This window comes from Musa acuminata, chromosome BXJ3-1 (assembly GCF_036884655.1).
Source record: "Musa acuminata AAA Group cultivar baxijiao chromosome BXJ3-1, Cavendish_Baxijiao_AAA, whole genome shotgun sequence".
Lineage (NCBI taxonomy): Eukaryota > Viridiplantae > Streptophyta > Magnoliopsida > Zingiberales > Musaceae > Musa > Musa acuminata.
Genome location: NC_088349.1, coordinates 19,157,242 through 19,175,792, shown reverse-complemented (window position 1 = coordinate 19,175,792; position 18,551 = coordinate 19,157,242). Strand labels below are relative to the sequence as shown.

Genomic DNA, 18,551 nt, shown 5'->3' with positions numbered 1-18,551 from the left:
CCTAGGGAGATCGTATATCCCTATTTTCTTGTAGATCTTTAGGAGAGAATGAAGGAGGTCAAGCATCCTCCTCTCTAGCATTCATCCACGTAGCAGGGTTGCGATGACACTCCTCAAAACTCCAGGCCTGCTCTGAGGTGGAGAGGGGGAGGAGAATAGGAGAGGCAAGCAAAGGCTTTAGCCTATGAGGCTCTGAATCCCTCCTATTTATAGTGGTCCCCTGTCAAACCCTAATGGATCCTCCCCTAGTGGGTATTGGATCTGCATCCAATTACCCAAGCCTTTTTAGATTAGTGGATCTCTATCCAATAATCTCTCATTGGCTCTTATTGGATCTCATCTATAGGATCCAATAATTCAGGGGCTTATTGAATATCCAATAAGATAAGGGCTCTAGCATATATCTCATATCCGAGCCTCTACTCATCGTAATGCCTACCATATATGTGTGACCCTCTAGGCCCAATATCAAGCTGGTCGTGAGTCATACTTGTCAGAACTCCTTCTAACATAGTGAATTAGTATCTCTGTAATAATTCACTCGACTCATCGACTACGGACGTACTAGGCCACTACGCCGTAGTCCCCAGACGATACAAGGGAATCCAATCCATTAGACATGTTTGTCCTCAATTATCATGTACTTATAGTCCCTCATCCATCTAATATCCCAAAGATCGTATATCGAGCATGGTGCTGTCAGACCTATATGGTTTCTACTCGAGTCTCGCTCTAATCGGATTCTCTCGGAGAACTCTTTCTCTCTCAACCCGAATGACCCTGGCTAGGGATTTGTTTGAGCAAGACCACATGGGATATTCCTCTCATGACGCCGAGAGTGGATGATCCTCTATCCACACTCAATAGCCCTCGTAAGGTCGACTGCCACTCCCAATGACCAGCTGTACTAGATCTGGGACAACCAAACCTATAAGTCTGGTATCAAAGAGTGGAGAACTCATATAGGACATCCTTAGTGTCTCAAGTCTAAGGACCAGATACACCACCAGGACTATGAAATTGTTGTCTAACAATAAGACATCATCAACCATCCAGCATTCCGTAAGCGGATCAATCAGTGAACTCATTCTCTAATGAGCACTTGTACTATATCCCTAGTGTCCCCACACGAGCAGCTATGAGACTAGCTGCATCCATCATATGGACAGGTATACAGCACACCAATCTGTCCGGTTATCACGATGTCCCTCATGAGTAACCTATGATCGGGATTATTTATAATATATGTTTAAAGGTGAATCGATCTCATTATCGTGATCTCATCACGATCCGATTCCCATTGCACAGATCCAAGGACATCACAATATATACATGCATATATGCAATAGTTAATATAAAGTGATGAATGCCAAAATATAATAAGCAAAAAAGATTTCGTGTCAAGTCACACATGCCATCACTCACGTGATTGGCTTGTTGGGCACCTATGACTAGCAAGATGGTATCAGAGTGGGACAAGTACTCATAAAAACACTTGACATTCAAATGTGGGGGACCTAGTGGGGCTACGTTGAGGGCAGTCAGCACACGCATGACCGTTTGGGGAAAACGGGCATGGAGATATAGGGAAAAGGAGTCGCTTAGAGGAGCGGGTATCTGAGATTGGAATTCAGAGGAATGACCAATCCTTCGCGCAAAAGGCACCATGAGAAAAAGCAAGCTTGGAAGAATGTGTAGCACACAAAAGTTGGGATGGTTGAGTTTGAGCTACGGCTTGACATTGACAACTATACTTGATGGTGCTCAAGGCAAGCGAGGCACTTGGTAAAGGATGAGACCATGCAAGGTGGAATGAGTTGCTTAGCGACCGAAAGAGTTGTGCAAAGCTCACAGAGGTGAGGGGAATTGCTAACTCGAAGAATTCGGTACTCATGCAAGGGCTTGTATGCGGACGATGGAATATTCGCGGCCATCCCAAGGCAACCGAAACTCGGCACCATGGAGCATTGAAACTTTCTCTTCGGCATTTGTAGGATACGTCTGTAGGAGGCTGAAGTGTGTAGCGAGTTCAGGATGTTACTAGGCCTTGAATGGTGCAGCGGGGGCTGTATTGACGTGTAGTCGTAATCTAGCAAGTGCGTTTGTAGGAGGCAGAACAATGCACAGTTTGTTAAGCAAATTGGAGTAGTCCAAGGGGATTGTGGTCTCCGAAACTTTCAGAGAGAAAGAAGTGTAGATAGATGTTGCTCTAACGGGATAGTTATCCAAGCGGGATAGATCTCGGTTCTCCAAAGGGAGAATCATGTGCAACAAACCGCACACGTTGAGGAGGAGTACCTCAAAAACAACAACTCCACGAAGCTCAATGGACCGAGTGAGCGGCGAGGAGTCGTCGCATAATCTCACTTGAGAGAATGCATTGGTGGATGCATTGCGAGATCAAGTGGGGGAGCGACCCAAAGCAACACAAATGAAGGCACACTTGGAGTCGATATGGAGATCAGACTCAAGGGAGAGCTTACCCATGGAATGGTGGGCGCCCACCATCAACTCAATGCAAAACGAGGAGCGGAGCAACTTAGGTGTAACTTGGCGAAGTACCCAAGCCGGTTGAAGTGAGCCGGCATAGAAGATGGAACATGGAGCAGAGGCACAGAGCTTTCCTTGGACAGAGGTCAAGGACATGAACTCTTATAGAGGCAAGAGCAGGATCATGTTGTTCTATGGGTCCTTCATTCTGATGGAGCGAACTCATCTTGCATAGTGCCAAAGACGAAGGGAGCTTCTGGGCACATGTACCTTATCTCGGAGAAGCATTTGATGAAGGAACTAAGGTAACTCAACTTGCGGAGGCAAAATTGGGTTTAGAAGGCCTTGGCACAGGGCAAGAGGATACGGTGGCGAGTACTCTTGAAAAATATGCCATAGTTTTGCCATTCAAGTTGTCATGAAGGAAGCGGTGCGCAACGGAGATTGTGCTGGTAGGGGCAGAGGCCCAAGATCCAGACAATGGTGCACTAATTTCAGCGAAGTCAGAGGAACTTCGGGAGCTACAAGGCGATGGACTTTCCAAGAGCAGTGCTTCATCTAGGTGTGACCCAAGAGCGGGTGGATGAAGGTGTAATATCCCTCGCTTTTAAAAATTATTAATAAAGATTTATTTATAAATCGTAGGACCTATATGTAAATATAGAAATTTCAAGGACTAAACTGTTAAGTTACAAAAAAGAGAAAAAAAAAAAAAAAAAAAGAAGAACCGAAAATTTCGGTTTTATCCCACCGCCACCCATGCTCTCTATTTCAAACAGAGAGAGGAGCGGTGGGGTGTGGGGACAAGGAGAAGAGAAGTAGAGGGAGAAGAAAAGAAAAGAAGAAGAAGAGGGAAAAGAAGAGAGGAAGAAGAGGGAGAAGAGAATAAAAGAAGTAGAAGAGAGGGAAGATGGAGAGGAGAAAGAGAGGCGGCTGCAGCAACTAGGGCTGCAGCACCTCTGTTTGCCGCAGGTGGAAACAGAGGAGAGGATGTGTGGGGCATTGAGGAGGAGAAGGGAAGAAGAAGAAGAAGAAGAAGAGAGGAGGATAGCTGCGGCAAGGTTGCAGCGAGGAGGTGTGTGGCGTTGGGGAGGAAAAGGGAAGAAGAAGAAGAAGAAGAGAGGAGGATAGCTGCGGCAAGGCTGCAGCGAGGAGGTGTGTGGCCTTGGGGAGGAAAAGGGAAGAGGAGAAGAAGAGAAGGAGAAGAAGAGGGAAAAGAGAGGGACGAGGGAGGGGAGCGAGAGGTGGCAGCAGCTAGGGCTGCAGCACCTCTGTTTCCTGTAGGTGGAAACAGAAGAGAGGTGTGGGGCATTCCGGGAGAAGAAGAAGAAGAAGAGGAAGAAGAAGAAGAAGAGAAGAAGAAGAAAAAAAAAGGATGGCTGCGGCATGGGCTGCAGTGAGAAGGTGTGGGGTGTCGGGTAGGAGAAGAGGAGAAGAAGAAGAAGAGGAAGAGAAGAAGAAGAGGAAGCAGGAGAAGAGGTTGTGATACCTCTGTTTCCTATAGAGGAAACATAGGAGAGGGTGTGTGTGACGCCGGGGAGGAGAAGGGAAGAAGAAGAAGAGAAAAAAAAAAAAAAAACAAAGGATGGCTGCGGCACAGGCTGCAGTGAGAAGGTGTGGGGTGTTGGGTAGGAGAAGAGGAGAAGAAGAAGAAGAGGAAGAGAAGAAGAAGAGGAAGCAGAAGAAGAGGTTGTGATACCTCTGTTTCCTATAGAGGAAACAGAGGAGAGCATGTATGTGACGCCGGGGAGGAGAAGGGAAGAAGAAGAGGAGAAGAAGAGAAGGTAAAGGAGGAGCTGCGGCTGCGGCGGTGGCAGCTGCAGCTGGAAGAGGAGAGGAAGAAAAGAAGGTGAGGAAGAAGAGAAGAAGAAGAAAGGAAGGAGGAGGAAGAGGAGAAGGGAAAGAAGCAACTGCGGCTGCAGCTGTGGCAGCTGCAGCTGTGGCAGGGAAAGAGGAAGAGGAAGGAAGAAGGGAAGGAGAGGAAGAAGAGAAGGGGAAGAAGGGGCTGCGGCTGCAGCGATGGCAGCTGCAGCTGGAAGAGAAAAAGGAGAGGAAGATGAGCAGGGGAGGAAGAAGAGGTTGCGGCCGTGGCTGCGGCCGCGACTGCAGCAGTTGCAGCTGGGAAAGAAGAGAAGGAAAGGAAGAAGAAGAGAAAGGGAAGGAGAGGAAGAAGAGAGGAAGAGGAGAAGGGGTGGCAGCTACGGCAGTGGCAGCTGCAGCCGGAAGAGAAGGAGAGGAAATAGAGCAGGGGAGGAAGAAGAGGCTGCGGCTGTGGTGGTTGCGGCCATGGCTATGACTGCGACTGCGACTGCGGCAGTTGCAGTTGGGAAAGAAAAGAAAGAAAAGGGGGAAAAAGAGGCTGCGGTCGGGATTGCGGCCGCGGCGGCAGCGGCTGCGTTTGCGACAACTACGTTTGGAAAAGAAAATGAAGGAATGAGAGTAAGAGATAGCAGGTGACTGTGCCTCGATGATCGGCACAAGTTGTAGTTGCGGAGAAAGAAAGAAAACGAGTGCAGAAAACGAAACAGGGAGAGGAGATGGAGGAAAAGTAGAAAATGGATTCGAGCGTACACCTTCTTCTAATCTTTGGATCAAAACCTTTGAAAGGCAAGTTTCCTGATCGTTTCTCCTGTAATTGTTCTAATTTTTCTTATTGCAAGTATTATGATCTTCCTCGTGCAAGTGTTTCAATTATTTCCATTGTTTCGATCCTTTCTATTGCAAGTGTTCCGATCATTCCTATTGCAAGTGTTCCGATCTTTCCTTACTACAATTTCATCTCTACATTTGCTTTGAATATGAGGAACTTTGAATTGTTCTACCCTTGCATTTGATATATCTCCTGTTTAGACGTAACGATTCGAATCTGTGCAACTTCCGAGATTCTGACCTTTCTACCTTTTAATGGTTATAACTTCATGCACTGACCTCTGATTTGGAAAAAACTTATTTAATCAGAATATAGACTCATAAACCTTTCTTTTGATGCTTATTTTAAGAATTCAGAATAAGTTTGCCTATCCAAACGTCTGTTTCAAATGAGCCAATGAATTCTGTAAAATAGGGATCGTAATTTATGACCTTTCGATATTAAACTACCTATAAGTCCCTGTTGGAAACTTTGATTTATTCCAAACTTATTTCATTATAAACTAGACTCATAGATCTTTCATTTGATTCCTGGATTGAAAGATTTAGAGTTCAAATGCCTGTCCATTTATTTATGGAAACTAACCCTATAGATTCTGCAAAACAATGATTTTGTTCTCTGACCTTTGGTTACTAAATCATTTGTAACTCTTTGTTGGACAGTTCAATTCATATGAAGTTTGTTTTATCTGAAAGTAAATTGAAATATCTTTCCAATGATATATTTTTAAGTAAATTGGAGCATGATTGATAGTTTGAATCATTTGTTCAATATGCTTCTTGAATTCTGCCTAAAATTGAGCTTCACTTCGATGAACAACACGATGGCAAGAAGGGCTATGGATTCAAGGAGTGAAGGTCATGGTACCGCAGAGGTGGGTCTTCTGTGCGTGCAACGAATTTTGCATCGGATGAAAACCTTGGTCATCAGCATATGAGGGCCGTATACCACCGAGGGAAAAGTTCGAATGCAAGTACCAGTGAGTCTCATGGGAGGGACTTGATCATGCAAAGGTATGATCGAAGCAGCTGGAGAGTTGGACTGCTCCAAAGCCTATAGTCGCTTAAGGGAGCTCGACAAGTCAGAGGACAAGGTCAAGTAAGCGAACGTTGCTACCAAAGAAACTAAGGAGAATAGAATCGGTACAAACCCTACAACGTGAAGGCAGAGGTCATGCATGGGAGTTACAGTCTGTCTTTCCATCGACCAAAGGGAGCTGGTTGGAGAACACAGAGGTGTTGAAGCAGGGGGTCGATAGGGGCGAGGAAGCGAAGACGAGTCCAGAGGGACTTAGCTACCCAAAATCACGCATCAGTTAGAATGGAGGTGGACTCGGAGGAGTGCCACAGAGATATATCTATTGATCGTGAAGAAAAGGAATGCAGATGCGAGGCGACGGATAGTAGGGCCATAGGCATGGCAGCGCCATGGTACTGCAGAGGCAGGACTTCCATGAAAGTTATTGATCCCTTGCTCTCATGGAGGGAGAGCGCTTGGTCGTGAAAGGGGCCGAAGAGGTGGAGCATGCAGAGGCAAACTCTAAGTACCAAGACAAGGCTGAAGGGCAGAGGCCAAGGAACTTCATAAGACCGGTGTCAACAAATTTCTCATCAAAATAGCTGAAAGTGAAGGACTTCGGGTCATACAAGAGTGCACGACCAAGGAACGAAGTAGGTAGTACATGGTGTTGTACCTTTGCTACTCAGTGGAGTAGGCAACCGGGTTGATGGAGAAGACGGTACAATCCCAGAGGGGATCAAAACTATTAGAGACTTACTCTAAGTTGGGATGAAAACTTCCTGCATTCTAGAAGTTTGATGACATTGAGAAGGTGAATCATAGTAGTTAACTCAATGCAAGGAGTGCAAACACTTCGAGTGCTTCAGAAGTGTGAGCAAAGAGTAGGCAAAGGACAGTAACCAGCTCGATGCATAGAGTATAACCCTTGAGGAGGCGGGCAAAGTCAAGTAACCATTGCCTTCTCAACTTTTAAGAGAATGGGCGAAACCGAGTACCCCAATTCTCTTATCTATCCAGTAGAAGAGCTCTGCACAAGTTCAAAAACCCTTCGAAGATATTAGAAGATAATACTTGTCAAATCCTCACCAATGGTGATCAGTGCTACTGAGAGTAGATTATCCGCTTCATTTCTTAATAGAATGCCAATCGAAAGCGGAAGTGATATGAATCTACTTGGAAGTGACAACTAAGTGAAAGAAGAGTCAATGAGCAAATTTTGTAGAGGAAGGACCCAAAACTTCAGAAATTTACGAGGCGATGCTTGTTAAAGCTCCAACAAGCATTCACCCAGTTCAAGCAATATGAGGCATTTGAGAGACTATCATATAATAAGGATGGTCTTTTCCTTCATCTAGAGGATCCGCAAGAACCAACAGGGATCAACACATCTCAACCAACCCCACACTATAGTTAGAGTCATTGGTGAGTTGAAGCAGCATGGCAGATCAAAGGTTCAACTACTCAAAAACAACAGCGGAGAGCAACTAGGAGCCAAGAGGCACATTACAGCTAAAGCAGAAGATTGAAGACTCTGCAAAGGCGAGGAGTTGCAGTGTCGACAAAGGCTTCGACGAGGACGTCGAAGGAATAAGTGGGGGAGAATGTCACGGACAAAGTTCTAAACAGGATGTTTGATGTAATACTTATGTATGTCTGTGTCTTTCTGTTTGTTCATGAGGAACAATCAAAGGCTTAACAACCCCATTTTAGTTGGGTTTGGTGGCCTTCTTAGGCTTGTAAATAAATGTTATGTCATGTGGACACTTGTGAGAGATATTCAATTTATAGTGGACCATTTTGACCCTTTGTTGTGCAACCGTTCAGAGCTTGTAAAGTATGTTTGTAATTTGCATTATCTATGAGGTGTTTTCGGAAATGTTTGCTTGTGGATCCTGAGTGAGGCGCTTTCTCTAACCCGTTTTCTCTTTTATAGGTCCTAAGGGACCATGGAAGGTTTCGGGGAGGCTAACCTTTGTGGACGGACACGCAAGGGTGCCGCACGACTTAGGCAAAACCAGCTAAGTCCGTGACAGAACGTTCGGACTTCCGACGAACTCTTGAACTTCCAACGAGATCTCGATCTTGACTTTGGCACAATACCTGCTTTATGTCTTACTGCTATCGTAGTTAATCCTGCACATTTTTCTCAACATATAGATTAGATCAAACAATTAACAATTGATTTCATCATCAAAATTCGAGATTCAACAATCTCCCCCTTTTTGATGATGACAATAAATTGATGACGGAGTTAACCTTAACTCCCCCTATCTATATGTCATACTTGAGAAAATACATTCTTGAATTCAAGACCTTTGAATTCAAGTATCAAATTAATAAGTTAAGTTCATTTAAACTTATCAACATGTGTATCATGATACTTATCATGATTTACCAATTCAAAATATGATGCTTCGTATTTGTGAAAATGATGTCAAGGCATGACATTCATTTTCAAGTACAATGATAATAAATTATTATTTACGAATTTCGAATATGAATTTTAACAAGATGACAATTCTTGATAAAAGATAACATTTCATCAATCCATAGCAAGATATCAATTGTAAATAGCAAGTTGAGCTTATGATATCTTAACATAATGAAAGACATTTATCAAGTATCTACAATGCAATACATTTTACACATTATTTAATATGTCAAGTTGTCATCAATTTGTCATATTTCTCCTCATTTGTCATCAACAAAAAGGAGAACAATTCAACAATGCAAGTGTGGTAAAAATTCAAGCAAGTTTCACAATGAATATATGCAAGCAATAAATGATGGCAAGCAAAACTTTGCATGATAGTTTTTCTTTGAATAAACTAACATTTTTACTCAAAGGGCTTTTTGGTTCTTTTTTAGTTATGCAAGTCTCTTTCTTCCTTTGTCATAAGAACAAGAAAAGGAAGAAGGTAAGAAAAGGAAGAAGGGTAAGAAAGGAATCCATGAAGACCCAAATTCATGAAAGGATTTGAACCATGTCAAAAACAATAAATGAGTTTCAGTAAATCATGCTCCAATTTTAACAAAGAGAAGTGAGGTAGAGTTCATGAGAAAGGTAGAGTTCATGAGAAAGGATAAAAAAAGAGGTCCATGAATACAATTTGTTTCTCAATAAAATTCATAATAGTGAAATATATGAAAGATGCATTTGTCATAAGTTCAATGGGTGAAGGGACTAAGTGTATCAAACATCATTACATGATGGAGCAAGGGTATGGAATAAACTTGATACGACATAAATTTATGAAAGCTCCATTCATGAAATACATAAAGATAGTCTGAAAAAAATAACAATTTATACATTCGGACATTTTAACATGTCTATTTCTCTTCTAATGAAATCAAATTGTTATTCATTTAAGGGTTTTGTAAAGATATCGGCCAATCGATATTTTGTATCAATGAATTCTAAAATTATATCATGATTATTAACATAATCTTGTATAAAATAATACCTAATGTCAATATGTTTAGTTCTAAAGTGTTGAATAAGATTTTTTGTTAAACATATTGCACTTGTGTTATCACATTTTATGAGAATATTCTTAAGACAAATTCTATAATCTTTTAATGTGTTTTTCATCCATACGACTTGTGCACAACATGCACTAGCAACTATGCATTCAGCTTCGGTTGTAGATAGTGCAACCAAGTTTTATTTTTTGGAAGACCATGAGACAAGTGTATGACCTAAGAATTGACATGTTCCGGATATGCTTTTTCTGTCTAATTTATATCTACTGAAATTCGCATGAGCATAAGAAATTAACTCAAGGTTTTCATATTTTGGATACTATAATCCTAGATTAGTGGTTCCTTTAAGATATCTAAAGATTATTTTATCTGCTTTAAGAATGAGATAGCTTAGGATTAGATTAAAACCTAGCACAAAGACCTACGCTAAACATGATATCCGATCTTATTGCGGTGAGGTATAGTAAACTACCTATCATACCTCTATAAGTTTTTTGATCAAAGTTTTCTCCACTTTCGTCAATGTTTAACTTAGTGGAGGTACTCATAGGAGTATTGATAGCCTTTGAGCTATCCATATTAAAACGTTTTAGCAAGTCTAATGTATATTTTATTTGACTAAGTATTATTACTAAGTTGTTTGATTTGTAAGCCTAAGAAGATGGTTAGTTCCCCCATCAAACTCATTTCAAATTCTAGACTCATACTCTTTACAAATGATTCGCATAAAGATTTATTAGTAGACCCAAAAATGATATCATCAACATAAATTTAAATAATAAAAAAATTATTTTTAAAATTTTTAATAAATAATATGGTATCAACATTGCCTTTAGAAAAATTATTTTGTATAAGAAAGGAGCTAAGTCTCTCGTACCAAGCCCTTGGGGCTTGTTTCAATCCATAGAGAGCTTTAGTCAATTTAAACATATGATTAGGAAAATTATCATTCTCAAATCCGAGAGGTTGTTCAACATAAACTTCTTCGAAAATAAAGCCATTAAGAAAAGCACTTTTAACATCTATTTGAAATAACTTAAAATTATTACTACTAACATAGGCAAGGAGCATCCTTATGACTTCTAATTATGCCATAGGAGTGAAGGTTTCTTCATAATCGATACCTTCTTCTTGGTTGAAACCCTTGGCCACTAATCTAGCCTTATTTCTAACCACGATACCAAATTCATCTTGCTTGTTTCTAAAGATCTATTTAGTACTAATAACTAAATGGTCATTTGGCCTTAGAACAAGCTTTCATATCTCATTTCTCTCAAATTGATTCAACTCTTCTTGTATTGTGATAACCCATGAATCATCTTTCAAGTCTTCGTCAATGCATTTAGGTTCAATTTGGGAGAGAAAAGCGACATTGGAACAAAAATTCTTAAGAGAAGAATGAGTTTGAACCCCTTTTGTTGTGTCTCCTATCATTAGCTCCTCAGGATGAGCATCTACATACTTCTATTCCTTGGGTAAGAATGTTTTGGAAGAAGATGCATCTAAGTTGCTAGATGGAGAAAGGGTTTCATTTAAATTCAAAGCATCAAAATTAACATCATCATTAAGATCATTTTTCTTAACTTCGAAAACTTCATTAAAAACAACATAAATGGACTCTTCTATAACCAATGTTCTTTTGTTAAAAATACGAAAGGCCATAGAAATAAAAGAATAGCCAAGTAATATTCCTTCGTCGGATTTTGCATCAAACTTTCCTAAGGCATCTTTTTCATTCAAGATAAAACATTTACAACCAAAAACTTTAAAATATGAAGCGTTGGGTTTTTTATTGTTCTACAACTCATAAGGAGTTTTGGAAAGTAATGGTCTTACTAGAACCCTATTCATGATATAGCATGTCGTATTTATGATTTGGCCCAAAAATATTTGGATAGGCTATGTTCGTTTAACATGGTTCTTATCATTTCTTGTAAGTTTCTATTTTTTCTTTCTACTATCCTATTTTGTTGAGGATTTCTCAGAGTAGAGAAATTGTAGTTGTATCCATTATATTCATAAAAGTCTTGGAAATCATGGTTTTAAAATTCACCACCATGATCGCTTCAAATTGATGAAATCATAAAATCCTTTTCATTTTGAATAAGTTTACAAAACTTAGAGAAATACCTAAAGCAATCACTTTTGTGTGCCAAAAAGTAAGTCTATGTGTATCTACTATAATCATCCATGATAACAAAGGCGTATTTGCTACCCCCTAGGCTTGATGTAGCAATTGGTCCGAACAAGTCCATATTGATCAATTGCAATGGTCTAGAGGTGCTTATTTGATTCTTTGGTTTGAAACCACCTTTTATTTGTTTTCCTAGTTGATATGTATCACACACATTATCTTTAATGAACTTAATGTGAGGAATTCCTCTTACAAATTCTTTAGATGAGATTTGAGAGATTAGTTTAATGCTAGTATGACCTAATCTCCTATGCCAAAGCCAAGCATCATCATTTAAAATCGAAAGACACATTTCATTATAAAGATCATCAATGTTGATAGTGTATATATTATTTTGTTTTAGGGCAATCATAGATGTATTTTTGTGTGATTTTTCTATAATACAAGCATTCGATTCAAATATAACAATATATCCTTTATCACACAATTGACTAACACTCAAAAGGTTATACTTTAAGCCATCAACCAACAACACATCTTCAATAAAAAGGTTGGATTTGTTATCTATGGTTCCTTTGCCAATGATTTTACCCTTATTGTTGTCTCCGAAGGTGACATATCCTTCGTCTAAGTTAGTGAGCTTAGAGAATTGAGATGGATCTTCGGTCATATGCCTTGAGCATCCACTATCAAGGTACCATCTCTTGCTCCTAGCTTGTAATGATACATTTTTCTACAAAAAAAAGATGATTTTTAGGTACCCATTTAACCTTAGGTGCCTTAAAATCGATCTACATAGCTTATCATGTTGCATTGAGTCATTTGAGGTTCTTTTAGGAACTCAAATCAATATATGTGGACTATATCTCTTAAGTGGATATTTATAGGCAACATGTCCGAGTTTGCAACAAAAGTTACATTTTGTGTGAGGTGATACATGCAAGGTAGGGCCTTTAACAAGGTGGTCAGATTTTGGTGAGAGCTAGTCACAAATCCGATTCCGCCTCTCCTACGAACGTAACCCTTAATGGCAAGGATCATGTTCAAAGACTTGCTACCAACCTCAATTTTTTCTAAGATTTTCTTAAGTGACAAGTTTTCCTTTTGAGACATTTCTAGTTCATCACATTTCATACATGGAGCTAAACTATCATTGTGCTCAACTTTTAATCTATCGAAATCACTAACAAGAGAAACATGCTCCTTTTTTAATAATTTATATTTTTTACTAATTAATTTATATTTATCAAATAAATCATGAAAATCATTTAATAATTCATCAAAGGATAAATCTGCATCAAATGAACTACTCACCTCATCTCCAATAGCCATTAGCGCATAGTGAGTAACTTGCTCGGTGTTGGTTGGCTCTTCTTCGGATGCACTTGAGTCATCCCAAGTTGCTTGGGGACATTCACTCTTGAAGTGTCCCGGCTTCTTGCATTCATAGCATATCACTTATTCTTTCTTGGGTTCAATTTTATTTTTAGTATTATTTTTAAATTTATTTTTTTTATGAATTTTTTGAACTTTCTTATAAAGAGTGTCAAGTCTTCATCAAAGTCCTTATCACTTGAATTTTCTTTCTAAGTGCTCTTCTTGAGTTCTTAGTGTCATATCCTTCTTGTTCTTTAGAAGGTTGTTTTCAAGCTCTTCATGAGCATTACAAGTCATCTCATAGGTCATTAGTGACCCGATTAATTCTTCAAGAGGAAAGTTATTTAAATTTTTGGCCTCTTGAATGACCGTGACTTTAGGGTCCCAACTCTTTGGAAGGGATCTTAAAATTTTATTAACAAGTTCAAAATCTAAGAAAACTTTACCAAGTCCTTTTAAACAATTGACGACATTCGTAAATCGGGTATACATGTCTCCAATGGTCTCACTCTGTTTCATCCGAAACAACTCATAAGTGTGCACTAAAAGATTAATTTTCGACTCCTTCACTCTACTAGTGCTTTCATGAGTCACTTCGAGTGTGTGCCAACTATCAAAAGTTGTTTCACAAATAAATACACGATTGAACTCCTTTTTATCTAAAGCACAAAATAAGGCATTTATAGCCTTGGCGTTTAAAGCGAAAGTTTTCTTGTCCAACTTATTCCAATTGTTCATTGGAAGAGAAGACTTTTGAAACCCATTTTCTGTAATATTCCATAATTCGAAATCCATTGAAATTAAGAAGATCCTCATTCTAGTCTTCCAATATTTGTAATCCGCCCCATTGAACATGAGCGGACGTGTAATTGAATGACCCTCTTGGTTCCCGACAAATGTCATCTCTCTTGGGTTTTAAACCAAATGAGAGTGAATCTTGCTCTAATACCAATTGTTAGGATCAAGAGCGGCACTAAGAGAGGGGGTGAATTAGTACAACGAAAAATTCTCCGATTTCGTATAAAGTTCGTCTCGATTCAAATCGTTTCGGAAAGATGTTGAACTTAAAACTTTCGTAAGAATGTAAGGAGAAGCTCAAGGAGATTTGCAGTAAAGTAAATTACACAAAAGGAAAAGCAAACCAAAATTTAGAGTGGTTCGGTCAATGAGACCTACATCCACTTCGGATTCCTCCTCCGTCGAGGTCACCGGCGTCCACTAAAGGCCTTCCTTCAATAGGCGAAGACCAACCATCTTTTACAGCTCCTCCTTTTGACGAGTTTAGGTGACAACCCTTACAAGTCTCACTCCTCTTTCTTGGATGGTTACAAGGCCAAGAGAGGGAGGAGGAGAACTCTTCTCACTTTTACAACACTTTTCACACCTCAAACACTTAGAATTTTTCACACATATAATAGCACTTTGTTACCCTTTCATGCAGAAAAGGGTAGAGTATTTATAGGCCCCAATGGCTTCAAAAATGGAGTCAAAAAGTGTCTCATCTCAGATTTCCGGAGTATTGACGATACCATCGCCATTACTGGGCAGTACTACCGCCTGCAGTCTGACACTGGACGATACCACCACTGGCAACACTAACTACCAACGGTACCACCACCTATCTCCTAGGTAGTGCCACCGCTGACCCTGGCGATGCCACCGCTGGCTATGTTTTCAGGGGCTAAATGGGCTGTTCAATCCGACCCAATTCAACCCTGTTAAGAGTCTAGTTGGCCCCTAATTAAGTTAATAAGATTACCTCACAATTCTAACTCAATCTACTATCTAACTACAATAACTAAAGCATAATCAAAACACTCTTGTTCCGATACGTCAATTGCTCTTCCGATGAACTCTCGACAATGTTCCGACGGACTCCCGACAAGCTCCCGGACTTTACGAGATCTTCTTGATGAGTTCCGACGAGCTTTTTTAGCAAACTCCTGGACTTCTCGGTTGGTTCCAGTAAAACTTCCGACGAATTCTTAAACTTTCAACGAGATCTCGATCTTAACTCCGACACAATACTTGCTTTACGTCTTATTGCTGTCGTTAATCCTACACATTTTTCTTAACATATATATTAGATCAAACAATTAATAATTGATTTAATTATCACAATTTAGGATCATGCTCAGCCCAACAGGATAGATATCTCATGAGATGATTATGTTTCTACGTGATAGAGAAGCAATCCACTTATTATAAATAAGAAATTACTCCATGTCAGCTAAATCACATATATTTCACTCTAAATCTACATATTTACCAACTCCTACTTGCAGAAGGGCTACCGCACAAGCCAATTATTGTTCGGATACCACTGAGATCCAAGTCTTTTTTTTATTTAATTAAAGAGACCATAAATTAAATCACCAGAAAGGTTTTAAAAAACAAATAATAAAATAAAATAAGTCTTGACAAAATAGAGGTTCCCAACTTCCTTGTAATGTAGCCAAGATCTCAGCAGTGTCCAACACCATATATTCTGCATATACAATTGATTGTACGTCCTCCTAATTTATAGAGACAAGCTTACCAAAACAAATAAACTGAACAACAACAACAAAATTTGTTCAACTCTAATCAGTTGTAGGTTCGGGCTCACCCATGGCAGGCCAAAGAAAAGGAGAAAGATCCACTAGTTACTCTGCCAAATTGATCTCATCTTCCCACACCAAAGAAATAACTACTCATACACATAATTTTGCTCGTCTGTTCTAATCTGATGATTGCTCTTGCTGTGGGAAATCCATCCTGAATCTCACATTGCTTTCATTAGATGAAAAAATAAAAAGGAATGCATCCGAAGAAAGTGTTTGCAATTTGCATAAAGCAGGGTGTAAATGATGGCAGATATTCTGCACGGTTTACTGCAATGCATCCATGGTCAGAGTCCAGTTTGATGATCAAAATAATGGCTACTCAGGAGTGAAAGAAACAAATGGAGCCACCATCTTCCTCGGATGTAAATGAATACAGTTAAGAAACCAGCATCATCTCATTCAACATCTTGAGATCCTTTCCCAGAGACTGCAGTGCATATTCAGTACCAGAGGTTCTGAGCTGTGGTACTTTAAGCAAGTTATGAGATAATACACAACCACTACCCAGTTTTGACTTCTCCGTTAACCATTCCTTCTGACGGAACCACACCAGTAACTGCTTTGTCAATGCTCTTTTTTTGTTTGTTGACAAACTGACCATCTCTAACAGGGCGAGCTAATTTCTTTATAGCCTTTTCCTTGCTTTTATCACTCAATTTTCCTTGAGCTGAAGTAGCTTCCTTAAGTGGAACTGTGATCTTTTTCTGAGAATTCTCACCTTGATCTACAATCTGTCCAGTTTCATCTTTTCTCAATGGCTTCTTCGCTGCAATTTTAACAAGATCATCTTGGGGAGGTATATTCTCTTTTATGGAATTACTTGTTTTTGGTTTTCCACTAGTGTCCAGGTCTCCATCAGGAAGCAGGGCTCGACGGCTTAATCGAAGTTGACCCTTTTCATTTATCTGGAATACAAGATATCATATAATAAATACAGAAAAGCAAATATTGAACAATTATTAATTAAGAAAAGAAATTTAAAAGACTAAACAGCCACTGGTTGACAATCTTTAACCTGTGGCAACACTAACTACCATGGTAAATTTTGTTGGACATGAGTAAACTACTCCAAGTAAGAGTGTGATCTGAGACATTTGTTTCACTGAAGTGAATAGTATGTTAGTAATGTGTGAGTTTGAGTTATGCGAATAACTACCATCATGGGACTATTATCTTAAATGGATTTCTCTCAAATTGCTTAAGACTCCAATCTAGTATAAGTCAATCCTATCCAATATGCCAATTTAAAAAACCACGACTTCGAGTTCTGTTTATCACTAAAGACCTCTCTTTTAGTCAAGTTCCTTGTATTTTCAATAATCAACTATATTGTACCTTTTTGTTACTACTGCAATTTTTTTACTTTTTTTTTTCTTACTTCTGCAATATCAAGATTTAATATTTGAGAATCAAGATATTTTATCACGTATTGGAATAAAGGAGTGATTTGGGGATTTAAAGATTCTTCATGAACTTGTCATGTTTGGTATTGTATTATATCATTTAAGTTAGTATCACCAATCAGCATGTCCCACATCGGTACGGTGAACAGGAACACAGGAAGGGAAGGCCAAATCTACATTAGGAGTGTCCATATCTTGAAAGGAACCTAATCTACAAGACATGGTCATGGTTTTTTCTTACATGGATCTTTGGCCGTAATTGACTTTTGTAAAAAAACTTAGGTTAAAAAGTATTTAAATCTTTATTTATTATTTTTTAAAGATTTTTTTAGGACTTCCTCTACCACTGAATAATTTCACTAGGAAATCTTCTAACTGCTGCATCTACATAAAAAATTTCTGCACCAAAACCCTGCCTCCTCCCTCAAAGACATCCGAAGCCATCTGCTTGTTGAACCAAGATGAAGGAATAGGAGAAGGTGACACTAGAGAACAGAAGCCATTAAACACCACATCTTGAGTCTTGAATGCAATAGCACATCCTTTGCCCCTCTCCTACCTCCTCAATTAAAGACAACTCACCCCAATAGAGGTGATGCCAGAAAACGGAACTGAACAGGAATGTCTTAACTTTTGCAAAATCAAAAGTTCTTTTTATTTATTTTCTTTCCTATTCCAATGGCACACTAGCTGTGCTAACTATCACATATTGAACTTAAATATGTTCTCCATGTTGCAATGTTTTTCTTACACCAGAAAAGAAAAAGAGAATCATTTATGTCATTAGAGGTGATTAATGTCTTCTCTTTGCTGATTAATGTGGTAACAGGTAAATATTTATCTTTGGCATTTGCTACTATGAATTTTGACTTCAGTTAGAACAATGCGATCCATCACATACAATGACTACCAAGAAAATCTGAGTTAGTTTTCATCATCAAATATTTGCCATTATGTAGGAGACAGACCTCTTCATGAACTAATGTAACCAATCAGTATGAATCCGTCTAAGCTTTCTGAAATATATTGATTTTTCCAAACATTCCGTTTTCTAAACATAACCCAGCACCTATTGGAGGTATGTCAATCAGGGTTGGATCTATACATGTTCATTGTCTGTTCTGTAAATATAAATTTAGCGGTCAAATTTACTCCACATGAACCTTTTTATGTTTGTGCATTTCAGATGTATCATATAGGAGTTTTTACATGCCATTAGATAGTAAAAAACAGTTTTCCTACTTTATTTTAGATTCAATACCTAATTTCACTTATACAATGGATCACTATTTCTTTCTTAGTCATTAGAAACTAATGTTGTACTAGTTTAAGATATGTTTCAAGGAGTAAACAATTATTAAATATGGTAAATCAAAAGCGTAAGTCCA

General features: G+C 39.1%; 1 protein-coding gene across 1 annotated transcript in view; it reads right to left on the bottom strand.

Annotated features, from left to right (window-relative positions):
- Window positions 1-15,571: 15,571 nt before the first annotated feature.
- The window catches only part of LOC135629582 (probable polyribonucleotide nucleotidyltransferase 1, chloroplastic), a 63,450-nt gene continuing 60,470 nt past the window's right edge, over window positions 15,572-18,551 (bottom strand). Inside the window, exon 24 of the mRNA XM_065137142.1 lies at window positions 15,572-16,665. Within this exon, the coding sequence (XP_064993214.1) occupies window positions 16,261-16,665 (405 nt within the window). The 3' untranslated portion in view covers window positions 15,572-16,260. The remainder of the gene's footprint in view (window positions 16,666-18,551) is intronic.